This window comes from Serinus canaria, chromosome 15 (genome assembly GCF_022539315.1).
Source record: "Serinus canaria isolate serCan28SL12 chromosome 15, serCan2020, whole genome shotgun sequence".
Lineage (NCBI taxonomy): Eukaryota > Metazoa > Chordata > Aves > Passeriformes > Fringillidae > Serinus > Serinus canaria.
In genome coordinates, this window is record NC_066329.1 from 1,976,062 (window position 1) to 1,994,086 (window position 18,025).

An 18,025-nucleotide genomic window follows, 5' to 3' on the forward strand; every position below is an offset into this window, starting at 1 on the left:
GGCCGGGGGGTGTCTCTGAGCTCTTTAATTGGTGGGGGAGTTGGGGGGGTGGGCGATGCTCCCGGGCAAGGGGAGGGAGGGAGGGGGGAGAAAAGCCACGCTGGAAATGAGGTTATATAAAAGATGTATGATTTGGAGAGCGGAGTGTCTCCTAATGAGGGCTGCACCGGCTCGCTCCACACCCATAAAAACCCTGGTTGGACGTCAAAGCGGATTCGTTTCGGTGATGCTGGGATAAAGGGGCGCAGCGAGGACTGGCTCCCCCCTGCCAGCCCAGCCGAGCCCAGCGCCGCGCCGGGCTCCGTCCCTGCCGAGCCGCCGGGAGGGATGCGGGGCCGGCCGCGGGGCCGGGGCCGGGCACGGCTCCTCTCCGCCGCACGGTAGGTGCCCCCGGCCCCGCACCGGGCTCCGCTTCTCCGGGAAACTTTGCAAGGGCTGCGGGACGGTGCGTCCCGTCGGAAGCGCCGCCACCTCCGGGCACCGGGACCGCGCCGTGCCCGTGGCCGGGGAAGGGGAGGCGGCGGCGGGACCCCGGCCCCGGCAGCGCGGGCAGCCGGGCTCTGCCGAGCGGGGACACGCGTGGGACGTGCCCGGAGGAACCCGCTCTGCTGCTCCGGGTGGCCCCGCCGAGACGCGGCTCCCACTCGCCCCCCAGGGCCATGACACGCTGCGGGTGTCTCCCCCCCGTCCCTCCGCACCCCGCAAAGTTCCTCCAGCGCCCCCGAGCCCGGCTGGCCCCGGGGCCCCGCGGGGGGAGCGGGGTGTGCCTCCCCCGCAGCCCGGAGCAGCGATGGGATGGGGCAGCGGGGAGGGCACTCGGTGTGCCCGGCCGGGAGAGCAGGCGGGGCAGGTGGCGGAGTGCGGGGGTGGCAGGCGGGCAGCGAGCCCGGGACAGGCGGCACTCTGCCCGGAGGCGATCGGTGCCGAGAGGGCAGGGAGTGGCCGGTCACACAAGCGGGGTTAGCGGGGGCGTTTTCGGGGAGGGCAGGGGGGCAGTCAGCCTGCCGGGGAGGGCAGTTTTCCCTGGGGATGCCGTTTCCCGGGAGAAGGCAGTTTCGGGAGGCCGGCGGCTTTGTCCCGGGTGGATGAGCCGATCCGCCCGCCCCGCCAGAGCTGTCCCGGGTGCTGAACTCCGGGAGCTCCGGGGCTCCCGAGCCTCCGCTCCCCGACGGGGCGGGTTTGGGACTGCGGGAGATGCCACCGAGCCCCGCGCTGGGGTGGGGAGTGGCCCTCGCCAGGTCCTGCCCTCGCTGTTTGCCGTGTCCCTGGGATGTCCCAGCTGTGCCCAGGGTGTCCTCACTGTCCCCGGGGCACTGCGGTGGAAGCGAGACCCCCGTCCAGCCCGGGGTAGGGAGGAGACCCCCCAGTGCGGCTCCAGCCCTCGGGATGTCCCGCTGGGGGCTGGCTCCTGTCCTTTAGGGAGAACGGGGGTTCAGCTCGGATCGTTCCCGGTCCCTCTGCCCACCAAGGACCTCGCAGGTCTCTTGGATGAGCCGGGAATGCAGCGGGAGCTATTGCCGCAGGGATCGGAGGGACGAACCCTGCTTTCCCTGCTGCTGCCCCGGCTGGGCTCGCAGCCGAAAGCTTTTGGTTCTGACTGGCAAAGCAGAGGGGAAAAGAGCTCTTTGAGCGCGCACATCTGGAACATCTGGTGCCGGGGTGGGTGTGCGCTGCCCCGTCCAGCCGCGGTCCCTGCCCCGCTGGCTGAGCCCCACGGCCCGGGCGCGGACATTTTCTCCCGACGCTTCCAAGTTGTCGCTGTCGGGAGGGAATTCTGGCAGGCGACTTGACAATGCTCTGCCGAGTCCCCGAGGAGCGGATCCGCCTCTCGCTGAGATGGAGGGGAAGCGTCTCCTTCCTTCCTTCCTCCCTCCCTCCCTCCCTGCCCGGAGGAGTTGAGCAGGGGCTGTCTGGCACGGGGCACAGGGGAGATCGCAGGGGCAGCTGCAGCAGTATGGGGCTTGGCTGCTTCAAACACCAGCTCCTCTTCCTCACCCACATTCCCAAGTGCCAGCGGCTCTGGCAGGCGGGGATCTACAGGGATGATCACACAGAAGCTGCGGGGAGGCTTTGGGAGCAGGGGGGGGAATCACTCTCCCAGGAATTTCTACCTGAACCATTTGCTGGTTATCATTTTCTGTTCAAGGTCTCAGCGGGGAAGCCTTATTTAAAGAATTTAGGTTTGCATCAGCAATTTCCTCCTCCCTCTCTTTTCTCCCAGCTTGTATTTCCCAGAATATTTCCTTAAAGACGCCACAAACTCAGGCACAGACTCTGCAGTTTCAAATGTTTGCAAACAAACTCTGGGTGCGGAGTCTCTTCCCCCGCAGCCGTGGGGTGGGAGGGGGTGTTTCCCTGCTCAGGTACCCGCTCTGGGAGAGCCATCACACCCCCTCTGGAGCCCGGGAAAGGGACAATCCCTCGTGCCCTTTGGATTCTGTGTACTCCCCCTGCCAGCGCCACAACTGTGAGCGAGAGGCCATCTTAGGCAGAGGAGTTTGGGCTGAATCCTCCCTGGAATCCTCGCTTGGAATTAACGTTCTGTGGCTGCTCACGGGGAGGGCTGGGTCCTCCCTCGCCCTCAGGGGCCGTTTTGGCCCTGTCAGATTTTTTTTCCCCCTCCCTGCTCTGCTTGTGTATTTTGTCTTTTCCATTTCAGTGGTGTGTCTGTACAAAGGCTCAGGAAATCTGCCAGATTCCCTAAATCGGTGCCTGAAAACAACTATTTTTAGTAACTGATAAGTCACATGAGCTCGGCTCGCATAGATTAGCATTTACCTTTCCCGAGGAACGGGGATATTGTTTGATACTTGTTGATACCATCAATTTTCCCCTAAAGAAACCCAACCCGCTAACGAGGGGCCGGGTTGGAGAGGCGGCTCCGAGCCGAGCTCTGATGCCTTTGTTCTACTCCCACTGCTCCCGTCCTATCTGTGCGTTAAATCGAATCTATAGATGCAATCTGATCCCTCCAAAAATAAATGCATTGTGTCCCGAGGAGGCCTGGGAGCCGCTGTCTGGCTGAGGCTGGATAAATCAAGCTGCTCCAAATGAGCCCTGATGGGCTGTGTGCGATAAGGGACCCTGGGCTGTCACCGTCAGTGCCGTGGGAAGCCCAGATGTCACCAGGGTGGTGGCTCTGCATGTGGAGCGTGGAAACCTGGAGGTTCTGAGCGTGTGTCCCTACAAAAACGGGGGCAATGGTGCCAAGGAAACGCTTTCCACGGCTTCTCCTCTCCGTGACAATCCCCAAACATTTAACAAGATCCAGCAACGCCCTTCTAGGGCAGCTTGCCTTAATCCCATTTTCCAGAGTTTCAGGCTCGCGTTTCCAGACGTGCTGGAACGTGAGGTTCTGCCTCTCTTTCAGAGGCTGGGGAGCTCGGTGCCCTCCGAGCAGGGATTATCCCTCATCCCCAGCAGGCAGCAAAGTGGAGCATCCCTGCCACACCTGGGACCAGGGCTCCGAGCTGGCCCTGGGCTCACAGCCTGCCCCAAATGCCAGCAGTGAGGAGCAGGGGCTTGGGGAGCCAGAATCCTCTCCTGTGGCATGGGGAAAAGCTGCTTTAGGATGGGGGCTGGGGCTGCTTCAGCTTCCATAGGGAGGGGAAATTCCCTGGGATCAATGGGGTCCACTTCCATCCCTCTCCCACACACACTCCTGGGTTTTTTGCCACATCCACGTTCAGGGATGCTGGAGGGGAGAGGAAGATGAGGCTGGTGCTGCTTCCAGGGAGCAGCCTCTCTCCCACAGGCAGCACCTTCAGCAAATCCAGGAGGCAGAAAACTCCACGTCATCCCCTGCCAGAGTCCTGCTGGAATTAGAGTCAGAGCCCTTGTAGGACAAGGAGCAGGTCCCGGGAGGCCCCCGGAGAACTTTGCTGCTGTTGTTGGTACTATGGCAACAAGTGCTAATGCCAAGCATGGACAGAAACTCGGGGGAACAAATTATCCTCAATTTTCCCCTGGCACGTCCCTGAGGATGCCAGGGCGAACAGGGCAGGAGCTGTGCCTTGGCTCCATGCGTTGGATTCATCCCTGGGGAAGGGAGGAATCCCAATCTTGCCCCTTGCCGTGTAGGAGAGGGGTGGAGACAGTGCTCAGGAGCTCCCAGAGCTGTCTCAGGGACAGAATTCCTGAGGTCTGCCTGGGGGCTGGGGGCTCGTGCCACGGGGAGCCCGATGTCCTCCCGAGGGTTTTAAACAGGGACACGAGTCACTCCTGAGGAAACCAGAGCCAACAGGATTTACTGGGAAATTTAATGCCAGCCAAGAAGGATTTTGGGGGGTCAGCAGCAAGGGAGGGGACTGAACAGGACCAGGAGTTTATTCCTGGGTGGACTCGGAGCTGGGAGCTCCATCCCTGACTTTATTGATGCTGGCTGGCAGCTCCCGAGCTATTACAGCTCCAGCCAACCTGCTGTGATTTTGAAATTTTCCTTTTCTTTTGTTTTTTTCCCTAAATGGAGCCCCGGTTCCCCTCTCCTGCTGCGATTGGACCTCCAGACCATCCATCAAGTGGCATTTTCTCATTTATTTCCTCCCTACCTATTTTGTCTTCCAGGACAAAGTGGCGGTGTGTTAACACCGCTCCAATTTGTCACGCTGGAGTCACTGGTGTAATTCCAAGCCTCTCAGAAAATTGATGGTGGCGGAATTGAGGTTTTACAGATGGGCCAAGCCCTAATAAGAACATCAGTTTGAGATGGGGCGAGCGGCAGGATTGACGCTTTTATCTAAATTCTGTCGGAGCCACACACGGCAGGCGCCGGGGAAATATTGTAGGAAACAGCAAAAGGGGAAAGGCAGGCGTGGTGCAGAAATCTGCTCAGTCCTGAACTCCAAATTACAACAAAGCCCTGGTTCTGGCAGCCACAGAAAAAGGGGGATTTTGTCAACACAGTTGTCTTGGCAACATTAAAATGCGTTCTGTGCGTTCTGCTCGGGCTGTGCCGGGTAGGGTGAACGGGAAGGGGGGTGGGAGGCTCCAATAAATTGCAGGAAAGTTTTGGGGTGGCTCTGCCTCCTCCAGCACTGCTGTCCCATGATCAGGAGTGTGCAGGACCCTGGTGTGAGTGGGAGGGGATAGGAGCAGATGAGAGAAATGGAATATTTGTGCAATGATCATTTTAACTGCCCAGACATTCCCGTGGCTGCTGTGCCAGCAGGACCTGGCTTTCCTTGGCTGCTCCGTTCCCTGAGAGGGGATGGACACCAAACCATGTGCCAGGAGCTGGATAAATGTGCAGGTCCTGGGGCTCTGGGGCAGATTTCTCCCAACACGAGCAAAGAGTTGTGGTTTGTTTTCCAGGAAACAACCCCTGGTTAGAGGAGGATGAACCCTCCTGGGGTCTGGCCGTGGGTTTATTTCTATCGGAAGCAAGGATTTATCTGATCCCTGCCCTTCCTGCAGGAACAGGAATGTTTTGGGTGCAGAGAGCCATGGGGAGGTGAGGGGGTCTCCAGGATGGCATTCCATCCTTTTGGCAGTGGTGCAATTCCATCCCTTTGCTGGTGCCAGCTCAGGTCAGCGGGCACCGAGTGGCACCAGGGCACTGTACAGATGGCAAAGCGCCTCGTTCCCGTCACTCCTGGTGGAAATCAGGTTTGTTGGGGGCAAAGGTGAGGTCCCAGCCCAGATGGAACAAGGATTCCCAACCCAAGAATGGTTGGGAATTGAGCTGGGAATGGGAAGGGAGAAGCGGAGCCGTCCTTTGGGTTTGGAGGGAAAAGGTCCTGCCCTCCCTGGGTGGATTTTGGGAAGGCTGAGGGGAGGTGGGTGGCTCCAGCTGGAGGTGATGCCTGGAGCAGAGGCTAGACAGAGCTAAAAGAATGAAGCTGGTATTTCTTAAAGGCCTTCAAAGGATACACCTTGGGCAGTGCAAAAGTCTCACAGAGGCTACAGCCAAGGTGGACAATGGTCACAAGTTTCTCAGAAAGATTTAAGTTTGGTCTAACTGCATATCAGAGGTTAATAGTCCAACGACAGGTTCAGGCAATGAAGTCACACTCCCTCGGGTTCCTCTGCCCCATTCCCTTTTGTTGATACTTTTTGGGCCTGAGGCTGTGTTGGTGACCTTGGCTCTCAGGCCTGGAAGGATTGTTCTGTCTGCCCAAAATGGGAGGAGAGCAAACTCACACTGTGTATCAGTTCAGAGTTCTGCACTAATGCAGTGCAGGATCTGAAATGAGTAACAGCTGAAACTTAAGGCATCAGAGGAACATTGTCTGAGGATTAAAAGGCTGTGGCCAAGGACACCCTGGGCAGGGATGGAGCGTGGAACTGCTGGCACCAGCGAGCTGCCTGCCAGGGAATCGCTTGAACATTCCCGTTTCAGAGGCAGAGCCACGCAGGTTTACAGGAACTGCGCATATGCTGCATCCCAGCGCTCCTCATCCCATCCACCGATGCTCCGTGGGTCGTAAAAATGAAACGGGCAGCAATCCATCAGCGCCAGGGCTCTTCCTCGAGCGCTGTAAATCCCACGAAAGCTAATTAGAGAGGACAATGGTGCCCATTTAAAGCTGGCACAGGCATGCAGGAGCCATTATCACCCGGAGAACAGGGCTCCAAATGGATTTGTGAGGCCCAGGGCTGGCGGTGAGCACGGCCCAGCCCGGCACAGCCCGCGGCTCTGCCTGGCACAGCCGGGAGATTGTGTTAAAGCTCCCGAGATTGATCTCTCCTCCGCTTTGCCTTGGAAATCAAATCATCCTGTTGTGTTGCACGAAACAGTTGTTTAGTTGTTTGGCCTGTTCACATCATTCCTATCCTACCACCACGACGTGGCCTCGCCCTTTCTGCTCCCCCCAAGGGTCAGTGTGGTGGTCTCCAGGCACAAACTCTTACAGCATCCCCTTGAGGTTTGTGCCGGGCTTTGTCCTTGGAATGTTGGCTGGCAGCTCGAGGAGCTTCCCGTGGGCTTGGCTGAGCCTTTGCTGCTGGAGAGGAGCAGGCTCTGCTGCTCTTCTTCCCTGGAAGCCTCCAGAGGAGGGCTGTTCCCAGGGATTGGTGTTGGGATCGGGATAAGGCCTGCCTGGGGTGCTGCCCCTCTGCAGGGCTTGGTGCTCTGCTGCAGTTTGAGTTGGGTTTATGCTTTGGGAATGGTAGGGAAACCGAGGCAGGAGTGGAGTGGCACCATCCATTCTCTCCCTTCTCCAGGGTTTATTCCTGACAGGGACCCAGGCCTGGCTTTGCTGGTGGATTTTTCATCTCCTGGCTGTTTTTTGGGGTTCCTACCCTGGTGAAGCCCCGTCCTACTCTCACTGTTTTAAGGAGTCAGACCTGACACCTCCAGTAGCTTCTAAATGTCTGACCTGGCTCTGGGGTCCATAAATCAGAGTCCTCCTGGTGCTGGGAGGGAGAGCTGGGAGTCTGTGAGCTCACAGCTCTGCCACCCACAGGGCGGGTCCATCCAAAGCGTGTCCCCTCTGGAATCACACCTGGGACACCCTGGAGTGGGATAGGAGAGCCCTGACCCTCCTGGGGGAGTTTCCAAGCCCTCCTGGTGTCTCCTGCCTCCCTGAACCTCTCCCTCCTCTCTGCACTCTGAGTTTGTGCAAGGTTTTCCAGCTGGAAAATAATCGGGCTTGATGATCTTAAAGATTATTTTCCAACGTAAATGATTTTGTGAAAATCCTTATCCAGCTATTCCCTAAAGGAGCAGGAGGCTGAGGGGCTTAGGGCCTGTCTGCCCTCCCTCTCCTTGCCTGTTCCTCTCCTTTCAGGCTCTTTTCTGACCTTCCTGACTCTGAGGAGCCGCAAAAAACAAAAGGACAAATCTCTGGATGGGTGTTGAGGTACCACTTAAAATCCCCTTTTTTCTTCTCCTCCCCTTTGTAAGGAATGCTGAGGTGTCAGTGGGTTTGAGGGCAGGCAGCAATGAGCACCTGGAAATGCCAGCGTTCCGTGGGATTGCAGGCTGGGGCTGAGCACACACCAGAAATGACAACCTTTTCCATGGAAATAGCTGGAAATTATCCTGCTGGGAGAAGAGAGGGGGATTAAACACCGGGGCTCCTCAGCTCGTTCCAGCCAGCTCAGCAACCTTGCTGTGAGGTCGAGCGGGGCTGAAGGACATCCACTGTCCCCTCCAGCTGTGCAACATCTGCCCGTGTGAGCGGCTGGCAGCCCTGGCAGTGGCAGGGACCCGTGCCAGGCGGTGCCCACGGTGGCTGTGCCCGCCGAGATGCGCGCACAGAGCTGGCCCGGGGTGAGGAGCCCCGAGGGCACGGCAGGGCTGGCCCCATGCACGAAGCTGCTGCTCCGCGCTCCCGGGGCGCTGCGGCTGCTTCCGAAGCCACCTGTGTCCCCAGGCGGCTCCTCGGGATGAGTTTGGTGTGACTCAGCCCTGCCGGGACGGTGACTGTCACCGTGTGGGGGAGAGGGGTCGGGAAATCAGAGCCCGGCAGGGAGAAGGGAGCGGCTCTAGAGAATCCCAAAGATCCTGGGCAAGAGGGGAAAACTCGGCTGGGGAAGCGGGGTCGGGATGGGGAAGGGACTGAGGAAAGGGGCAGGACCTGTGGGGTAGAAGGGAATTCCTGCTTCCCTCCGTCCTCCCCGGAACTGGAACCTTCCCTGTCCTGCTCTGCTGCCCGAGTCCCCTGAGGCGGCACAGCCCATCCCGGGGTCCTGATCCAGTGTCATTTGTAATCAGGGCTTTAATTAGCCCTTGGGGATATGACCCAGTGGTATTTAACCCTTTGCAAGCTGCTGCTGCTGCTCTGCAGGGCCGAGTCTCAGCAGGGAAAGGGCCACAGGGGTTAAACCCATGGGTTGGGGTTATGGGTCTCGAGTTGTTTCATCCCTAATTCGCTGCTAAAAGACCCAGCCTGGGGTCAGCAACGTTCCTCACCTGAGGACTGACGTGCCATGTGGCGCTGGTGTCCCTGCCCTGCCCCTCCGATCCCTGTTTGTCCCATCTGGGGCTGGAGGGAGCTCCCGGCAGAGCGGGGCTGGAGGTGCCAATGCTGCCCTGAGCACGGGGAGAGAGAAGATTGCTCTCCTTGCCACGGCAGTGCCTCCAGCAGAACATGTGCCCTCTGTTCTCTGCCTGAAACTCCGATTTTAAAAAAGGAAAAGAGGGTGCTGGCTCGATGCGAAGTGCCAGGGCACAGTCCTGGAGAGAAACCTTCTCCAGAGCATCTGAGAAACGCGAGGGGAGTGCGGGGAGGCTTCGGGAGCAGAAGTGACAGAAGCCAAGCGTGCCTTGCAAGAACAAGGGTCCCATCAGGAGCCAATGGGCTGTGGCTCCCCGAGCCCTGCGAGGGCTGTTCCAGCCGTGCCCAGCTGCACCAGGCTCCCCCGAGGGCGGGACGAGCCCCGCGCTGCTCTCCCGGCGATGCTTCCCCTCCGCCGGAGCGGGAGGTGCGGGAGCGGCGCTGGGCTCGGGGGAGGGCGAGCGTCGCCTCCTTCTCCCCGTGCCAGGCTGGAAATATGGGGAGAGGAGGAGCTGAGCGCTGATCCCTGCAGCCAGCCTGAAGAGCAGTTGCCTTTGGAAGTGTTTTCCTAACTCGGGGGAAGGGGAGCGGAGCGGCCTCTTCTGTTCCCTGGCTGCTGCTCCCGGAGCCACCTCGGAGTGACAGCGCCTCCGGAACAGATTTCCTCCCGGGCAGGGCTGCCCGTCCCCGGCGTGGTTCTCACCCAGCAGGTTGTGGGACGCTCTGGAGAACACCGGGAGAGGGGATCCCGAGCCGGCAGGAGCCACGGCCGAGCCCCCTCGGTGTGTCAGCCTGGCAGGGTGGGCAGAGCGGGCAGCGCCCGAGCCCGGCTGCCTGGCACTGCCCTGCCCAGCGGCCCCTGCCGGGGCTGCCCGCTCCCCCCGCGCCCCCGCCGAACAGATGGTGCCGATTTTCGCAGGGGGAGGTGGAGGAAACAAAGCCCGGAGCGCTGCGAGGCTGCAGCCTGGCTCCCAAACGCAGCCCGGGGGGGGTGACATCTGTGGGGACGGGGTGCCTGTGGCGCGCCCAGCCCCGCGCTCAGCAGGCACTTGCGGCTGCCCTGCCTCGCTTATCTCCCGCCTTTGTTGGTTTTTTCCCTCCTTTCCAGATAAAGAAGCCCGCGCACCGTCGGCGGGGATGCCGGTGAAGCCAGCGGGCTGCCTCCCCCTCTCTGCCCGGCGCGGCACCAGCGGCTGACTGGAAGCTGGAATGTTTCCCACTCCAGGCGATGCCCAGCCCTGCCCGCCCAGCTCCTAGCCCGCCTTCCCAGGGGTGACATTCCCGCTTTTCTGCCGTTCGGAGAGCAGTGCCACCGAGCATGCCGCAGGAAGCCCCTCGGCAGCCCAAGCCCAGGGGAGCTTTCCAGTGAGTCCAGCTCCTCACTGGAGCCAGAGTTGCTTCTTCCCACCCCGGCGTTGGGAACCGCCTCGGACAGCGAATTGCCCTGCGGCCAGCGGGTGTTGAGGTCCTGGAGAGCGGGCCGGAGGAGGGGGCTGCCATGGAAGAGAATGTGTTCAGCGTGCAGCAGATCCAGCCCAACGTCATCTCGGTGAGGCTCTTCAAGCGCAAGGTGGGCGGCCTCGGCTTCCTGGTGAAGGAGCGCGTCAGCAAACCGCCCGTCATCATCTCGGACCTGATCCGGGGCGGGGCTGCCGAGCAGAGTGGCCTCATCCAGGCTGGGGACATCATTTTAGCCGTCAATGGCAGGCCCCTGGTGGACATGAGCTATGAGACGGCACTGGAGATCCTGAGAAGCATCGCCTCCGAGACCTACGTGGTCCTCATCCTGCGCGGCCCCGAGGGCTTCACCACCCACCTGGAGACCACCTTCGCGGGTGACGGGACGCCCAAAACCGTCCGTGTCACCAGACCCCTGTGCCCGGCTCCCAGGGTGGTTGACTTGTCCAACCCAAGCGCTCCCAGCAAAGAGCAGCCAGCAGCCATGGGATCGCTGTGGAGCAGGGAGACGGGCAAGGAGCCGGAGCCCGTGGTCCACGTTAACGGCCTCGTCCCCGGCAGCAAAGGGCCGGACGGTGGCAGGGGCAAGGACGGGGCTTGCGCTCACTCCTGCCTCAACGGCGGCGTGGAGGACAACGAGCTGCTCAAAGAGATCGAGCCTGTCCTGGACCTGCTGAAGAGCAGCAGTAAGGACAGCGGTGGAGATGCGCCCTCCAAGGTAGAGACACGGGATATAGAAGTCCAGGTGGACTGGTAGGTCCCTAAATACATTTTTTACCTTTGGTGGAACGTGCTGGTTTTGGCTCCCCGAGGTGTCGGTGAGCGCCTCTCCACAGCCGGCTGCTGCCTGGCACGGCAGGGTGGAGAGGGAGGGGAAGGGATGGGGAAAAGGAGGAAGTGGTCAGGGAGGGGAAGGTGAAAAATTGGGAGAAGATTGTGGAAGGAAGATCTGAGCAGGGGAAATTGGGGAGATCGGGAGTGATGTCTCATGGAAAGCTGAGCTGCGTGGTGTGGTGGATCACGGGCTGGGCTGGGTTAAATCTCTGCTCCGTGTTCTCAATTTCATTTGTTTTAAGTTGAAGCAAAATCCTGTGCCTCGGTTTCCCCACCTGCCAAATAAGGTCCAGGGTATTCCTGTCCTTGTGGTCCTGCTTTAGGGCTCTCCAGTTGAAATCTGCTCTAACTTTAATGGGAGAGGAAGGTCGGACCGGCAGGGCACGGCGCTTCCCAGGAGAAAGGAGATTCCAAACCTTTTGGGAGAGGGGAGGAGAGCCCCAGCCCAGCTCCATCTGAAGCCAAGACAGGGCGAGGGCAGTGGGATCAGCCTGGTGGGAAGGGGGGAGATGTTCCCTATTGAGAACTGGCGATGGCCAATCCTTATGGAAATGCCAGGGTGGATCTGCCCCTGCTCCTCCTAGAGCCAGATCACGATTTCAGGACTTGTGTGCATGGGTGGGGACATGAACAACGCTTGTCCCAGGTCCCGTTGAGGAGGGGGGAGTGGCACAGCTCCCGGTTTCCCTCAGCGTTTCCCTGAGCCCCGCTCCGGAGCCGGAGCAGCTCCCCGGGCCCCTTCCTGCTTTCCAGAGCTGTTGTTGGTAGCTGCGTTTTTCCAGTCCCAACTCCCTCTCCTCCTGCCCGTTCATTAACACTGTTAGGTTGCCTTTTCCCGTTGGTTTTCCCCAAGTCCCCAAACACGTTTTAGCAGTGTCAAGTGCTGCAGCAGGTTGTGGCTGCCCTCCCTTATTGACGGGCTGGAAAAGCCCTGAGGGTTTGCTGGAGCCGCAGATCTGTGGCTTGGCCACGGAAAGATCTGTAGTGCCAAGTTCTCTGTAATTTCAGGTTCTCTTGCTGGAGACACTTCTTAGGAAAAGGAAAACATTGTGTTCATTTTTCTTTGTCAGAAACAAGAGGGGAGAGCCACAGCGGGGTCCCCGCCACGGGCTCCCAGCCAAGGCTGAGCTCCCGCTCGCTCCCACCCCAATCCCACCCACACCCTCTGTGTTTTCCACCTTCCTTGTTTTATTTTCAGTTGTTTTCATGTCGTTCCCGCTCTCCCAATTTATTCCTGCTTCCCGTGGAGGACACGGTACTCAAAGCTTGTTAGGGTGCTCACACTGAGTCAGAGGGAAAAAATATCTGCTGGGCTCGGTGCTGGTGTCTGGGTGTCCTTCCTGCCACCCCCTCCCCACCTCAGCTCCTCCCCAGGTTCACTTTTCGAACAAGAATTGTTCAATCCAATTGTTGGGATTTGGAAAACTCAGAAATCTTCTGTGCAATGGGGAGTGAGTTAACCCCCCCCAGAGCTCAGGATGCTCTCCAAAAACCTGCCTGGACTGTGCGTGATTTAATCCCATCCTGGGAGAGCCTGGTTTAAGGATTGAGACATTGAAAGGGTCAGGACTGGATAGAAAATGTGCAGGGAGGCTTCAAAACCCCCTCTGGATTAGCTCAGGGACCTGGGGGTCGCAGCCCAGAGGACAAAATCCCAAACACTGGGGTTGAACAAGGGCAGCCTCACCCTTCACACCACGTCCCCCATCCCAGCAGCTGCCGGATCTCCAAGGAAATTCTGCTCCAGCCATGGAGAGGGAGGAAAAATGTGATTCTACTCTGAGGAGTCTCTTTTATTCAGAGATTAAACAGAAATGTTTTGATTTCACTTTGATTTCACTAAAACTGAAGGATCTTGAAGCAGCAAAGCAGGGACTTCAAAATATCAATTTTTTTCCAATATCCTAATAATTAAAAAAAAAAAAAAAGTGTTTGTTATCTCTATATCTTGAGGATGAAAATCCACTTTCCAGTCAAATTCTCCTGCTGGATGAAAAGCTGCAGCCTGGCTCTTGTGGTGTGAGGGAGAAGACCCAGGCTGGAGCAGAGGAGTGGGAAAGATTCACTGCAGGGAGAAGCTGTCAGGAGCTGCTGTGCAGGGCAAAGGGCATTTCTGTGGGATTGGGCTGGGGATGATTCATCTCCTCACTCAGAGCCAGGGCATCCTCAAGGTCTCCTGCACTCCAAGTTGTCTGGGATGGCAGGAGAAGTGCAGGAAGGTCAGGGAACAATGGGGAGGGGATGGCTGGGGAGAGTGCTGGTCAGTGCCAAGGAAATGCCAGAAAAGCCCCAGTGAGCCGTGCCAGATGGATGCAGCTCATCCCTGCCTCCTCCAGGCAGGAGCAGCGCAGGAACTGAGCCCTGCCACACCCAGCAGGGTGCAAAACCTCGCTCAAGGCTGAGCTGGACCCTCCAGCCTGGCCTGTTTGGCTGTGGGTGCAGCTGGAGATGGTGGGATTAGGATGGATCCTGCTCTGTCTCCTCTCTGCCTGTTGGAGCTGGAGATGGTGGGATTGGGATGGATCCTGCTCTGGCTCCTCTCTGTCTGTTGGTGCAGCTGGAGATGGTGGGATTGGGATGGATCCTGTTCTGTCTCCTCTCTGCCTGTTGGTGCAGCTGGAGATGGTGGGATTAGGATGGATCCTGTTCTGTCTCCTCTCTGCCTGTTGGAGCTGGAGATGATGGGATTGGGATGGATCCTGCTCTGGCTCCTCTCTGCCTGTTGGTGCAGCTGGAGATGGTGGGATTAGGATGGATCCTGCTCTGTCTCCTCTCTGCCTGTTGCAGCTGGAGATGGTGGGATTGGGATGGATCCTGTTCTGTCTCCTCTCTGCCTGTTGGAGCTGGAGATGGTGGGATTGGGATGGATTCTGTTCTGTCTCCTCTCTGCCTGTTGGAGCTGGAGATGGTGGGATTGGGATGGACCCTGTTCTGGCTCCTCTCTGCCTGTTGCAGCTGGAGATGGTGGGATTGGGATGGATCCTGTTCTGGCTCCTCTCTGCCTGGTGCTCACCTCCCCAGCCCAGGGCTCTTTGTTGGATCCAATCTGGCTCAGGGAGCTGGGACTGCATTCCCAGGGCAGGAGGGGATGGCACAAGGCTGAGCTTGTCCACAGGGAGCCAAAAACTCCTTGCTCAAGATGGGCTTTGGTAAAACCAACTCGAACTACACCTGATGGTTTGGCCTGCCAGCTCCTCTCTCCGGCGTTACTTCCAAGGAAAACTGGAAGGGAGCCTACAAGAGAGATGGAGAGGGACTTCTTATGGAGCATGGAGGGACAGGATAAGGGGAATGGATCCAAAATGGGCAGGGATGGATGGGATACTGGGCAGGAATTGTTCCCTGGCAGGGTGGGCAGGCCCTGGCACAGGGTGCCCAGAGCAGCTGTGGCTGCCCCTGGATCCCTGGCAGTGCCCAAGGCCAGGCTGGGCAGGGCTTGGAGCAGCCTGGGACAGTGGGAGGTGTCCCTGATGGCAGGGGGTGGGAATGGGGTGAACTTTAAGATCCCTTCCAATCCATTCTGTGATTGATTGATTGATCCTGAGTTTGCTTTGGGGACACAATCAGTTCCTCTCCACCCCCTGCCCCCACGGTCTGCATTCCCCAAGGGAATTCTCCTGGCTGGCTTCTCCTCCCGCCCTGTGCCCTCGGGGTGTGTCCATGGAGTGACCACAGCTGCTCCTCAGCTCAGGCCATCTGCAGTCAGGAAAAGGAGCACAGATGTGGGGCTCAAGGTATGATGAGAGCTGGCATTTCTGCCATGAGGCTCACCGTGGGCTAGGAAGCAAAAATAGAGTTTGATTCACTCCCTGCCAGCGAGCCCAGGTCTGTTTTTCCCTCAGAGCTCTGGGGAGATTGTCAGGTCCCATCTTCCCTCCTTGTTCCCCCCTCCCCACTGGGTTGCCAGGGTTTATTTTCCTGCCCAGGTCTCTTCCATGACATGAGCAGCATGATGGAAACATGGCAGTTTCAGTCCAAGCAGCAGCCCCGAGAGGGAGAAGTGTGCTGAGAGCAGGAATTCAGTTCAGAAAAGGGTTCAAGGTTTCAGGCTCCAGCTTGCCTTGGAACAAACCCCACATCCTTGCAGTTCCCGAAGACAAAATTCTCTTCTTCCCACCTTCCTCGGGACCACCGAGGTCTCTTTGTGTTGCTCAAAACATTTCATTTGCATTTCTGATCTGTCCTCGTTCTTCTGCACTCGGGCACAAAACTTTAAAACCTCAGAAAGGAGAAGGTTCCCTGGAATTTCCATGTTTCTGCTGTTCTGGAAATGGACACAGCCAGCTCTGGCAGGGAAAACCCTTCCCCTGCACCCTGGCCCAGGCTTCTTCCTCATCACTCTACTCCATGCCTGATCCAGAGAGGCAATTTGTGCCTGGAAACCTCATATTCCACCCAAATATATCCCATATTCCACCCAAATACACCCCATATTCCACCCAAATACACCCCATATTCCACCCAAATATACCCCATATTCCACCCAAATACACCCCATATTCCACCCAAATATATCCCATATTCCACCCAAATACACCCCATATTCAACCCAAATATACCCCATATTCCACCCAAATACACCCCGTATTCCACCCAAATATATCCCATGTTCCCCCAAAATATATCCCATATTCCACAAAAATATATCACATATTCCCCTCAAATATATCCCATATTCCCCCTATTATATCCCGTATATCCCCCTGGATATATCTCATATTCCCCCAGATATATCCCCTATTTCCCCCAAAATATATCCCATATTCCCCCCAAATATATCCCGTATTTCTCCAACCCCACCAGCCCAGTTCCCAACCCACCCCTCATGGCTCAGCCTCTCTGCTGCTCCTTCATCCCCTGGGTTCCCTGCCCTTCTCCCCAGGTGTGACCCCAGCAGCCAAACCCCTGGAGATCCAGGTGTGACTCCCTGGGAGATCCAGGTGTGACCCAATGGGAGATCCAGGTGTGACTCCCCAGGAGATCCAGGTGTGACCCCATGGGAGATCCAGGTGTGACCCCACAGGAGATCCAGGTGTGACTCCCTGGGAGATCCAGGTGTGACCCAATGGGAGATCCAGGTGTGACCCAAGGGAGATCCAGGTGTGACCCCCAGGAGATCCAGGTGTGACCCCATGGGAGATCCAGGTGTGACTCCCTGGATATCCAGGTGTGACCCCCAGGAGATCCAAGTGTGATCCCATGGGAGATCCAGGTGTGACCCCCCAGGAGATCCAGGTGTGACTCCCCCAGGAGATCCAGGTGTGACCCACAGGAGATCCAGGTGTGACCCCCCCAAGAGACCCAGGTGTGACCCAATGGGAGATCCAGGTGTGACCCCGTGGGAGATCCAGGTGTGACCCCACAGGAGATCCAGGTGTGATGCCCCTGGAGACCCAGGTGTGACCCCCCAGGAGATCCAAGTGTGATCCCATGGGAGATCCAGGTGTGACCCCCCCAGGAGATCCAGGTGTGACCCCACAGGAGATCCAGGTGTGACCCCCAGGAGATCCAGGTGTGACCCCATGGGAGATCCAGGTGTGACTCCCTGGATATCCAGGTGTGACCCCCAGGAGATCCAAGTGTGACCCCATGGGAGATCCAGGTGTGACCCCCCAGGAGATCCAAGTGTGACCCCGTGGGAGACCCAGGTGTGACCCCACAGGAGATCCAGGTGTGACCCCCTGGGAGACCCAGGTGTGACCCCACAGGAGATCCAGGTGTGACCCCCCAGGAGATCCAAGTGTGACCCCCTGGGAGACCCAGGTGTGACCCCCAGGAGATCCAGGGATGGTTCCCATCACACCTGAGCTGTTCTGTTCCTCTGGCCAGGCTGGGATCCTCCAGGAGCTCACTGGGAGAGGCTGGGGAGGGCCAGGGGCGGTTGCAGCTCGGTGCTGGCTGGATGTGGAGCTGTGCTGGTGGGACTTTGGGAGTGCCTGGATCTGTTCCCAGGCCTTTCCGTGTCAGTGCCTCCTCAGAGGCGTTTGCCAGCCTCACATCTCACAGGCTCTCTGAGGCTGCAGCTTGCTCAGCTCATTAGTCCCTGATCCCAGCGCTGGGCACATTCCTGACGTTCTGAGGCCGCAGGATCTTCTCCAGATCATTCCACAGGTTCCTCCCGAGGCTTTTCCTCCTCCTCCCGTGCTGTTCCAGATCCCCTCTCCCACTTGGATCCTTGCTGGAATCGCCCTGCAGTTCCCACCATCCCTGCTGCCTCTCCAGGGAGTGCATCCCAGATTTTGGAGTGATTCCTTCCTCCAAATTCCCACCTCCTTCCCGAGCCCTGCTCCATCCCCTGCACCCCGCAAATCCCTTCTCCTGCTCCATCCCTCTCCCTCTGCTCTTGTCCAGACCTTGCTGAACCCTCCACCCTGCAGCCAGCACATTTTCCACCCGCCCCAGGGAAGAAAGCATTTCAATTTTAATTAAATTATTTCAATTAATTTAAATTAATTAAATTATTGAATTTTAATTTCTGCCCCTCTGGAATGTGGTTTTCCATGGTGCACAAGGAAGGTGAGGCAGGAGCTGTTTATCCCACCGGCAGGAGGAGCACTGCGAGTGCAGCCATTCCCGAGGAGCAGCCAGGGAATGAGGTAAGAGGAAGGAATTTCTCTCCTGAGCGTCCCCCGCAGCCCCAGGCTCAGGTCTGCCAGGAGAAGGAGAAGCCAGTCCCTGGTCAGAGCGCAGAGTGACGTGATCAGTGTCACCAGAGCTGTCACCAGAGCGTGGGCACTGCCACCCTCATCATCCATCCCGACTGGGGTGGCAGCAGCCAGGGCTGTCTCTGCTCC

General features: G+C 58.3%; 1 protein-coding gene across 1 annotated transcript in view; it reads left to right on the forward strand.

The window, feature by feature from the left end:
- NOS1 (nitric oxide synthase 1) overlaps positions 1 to 18,025 on the forward strand; it is an 83,945-nt gene that overhangs the window by 19,212 nt on the left and 46,708 nt on the right. The window contains exon 2 of the mRNA XM_050980664.1: positions 10,048 to 11,150. Coding sequence (XP_050836621.1) covers positions 10,438 to 11,150 — 713 coding nt within the window. The 5' untranslated portion in view covers positions 10,048 to 10,437. The remainder of the gene's footprint in view (positions 1 to 10,047; positions 11,151 to 18,025) is intronic.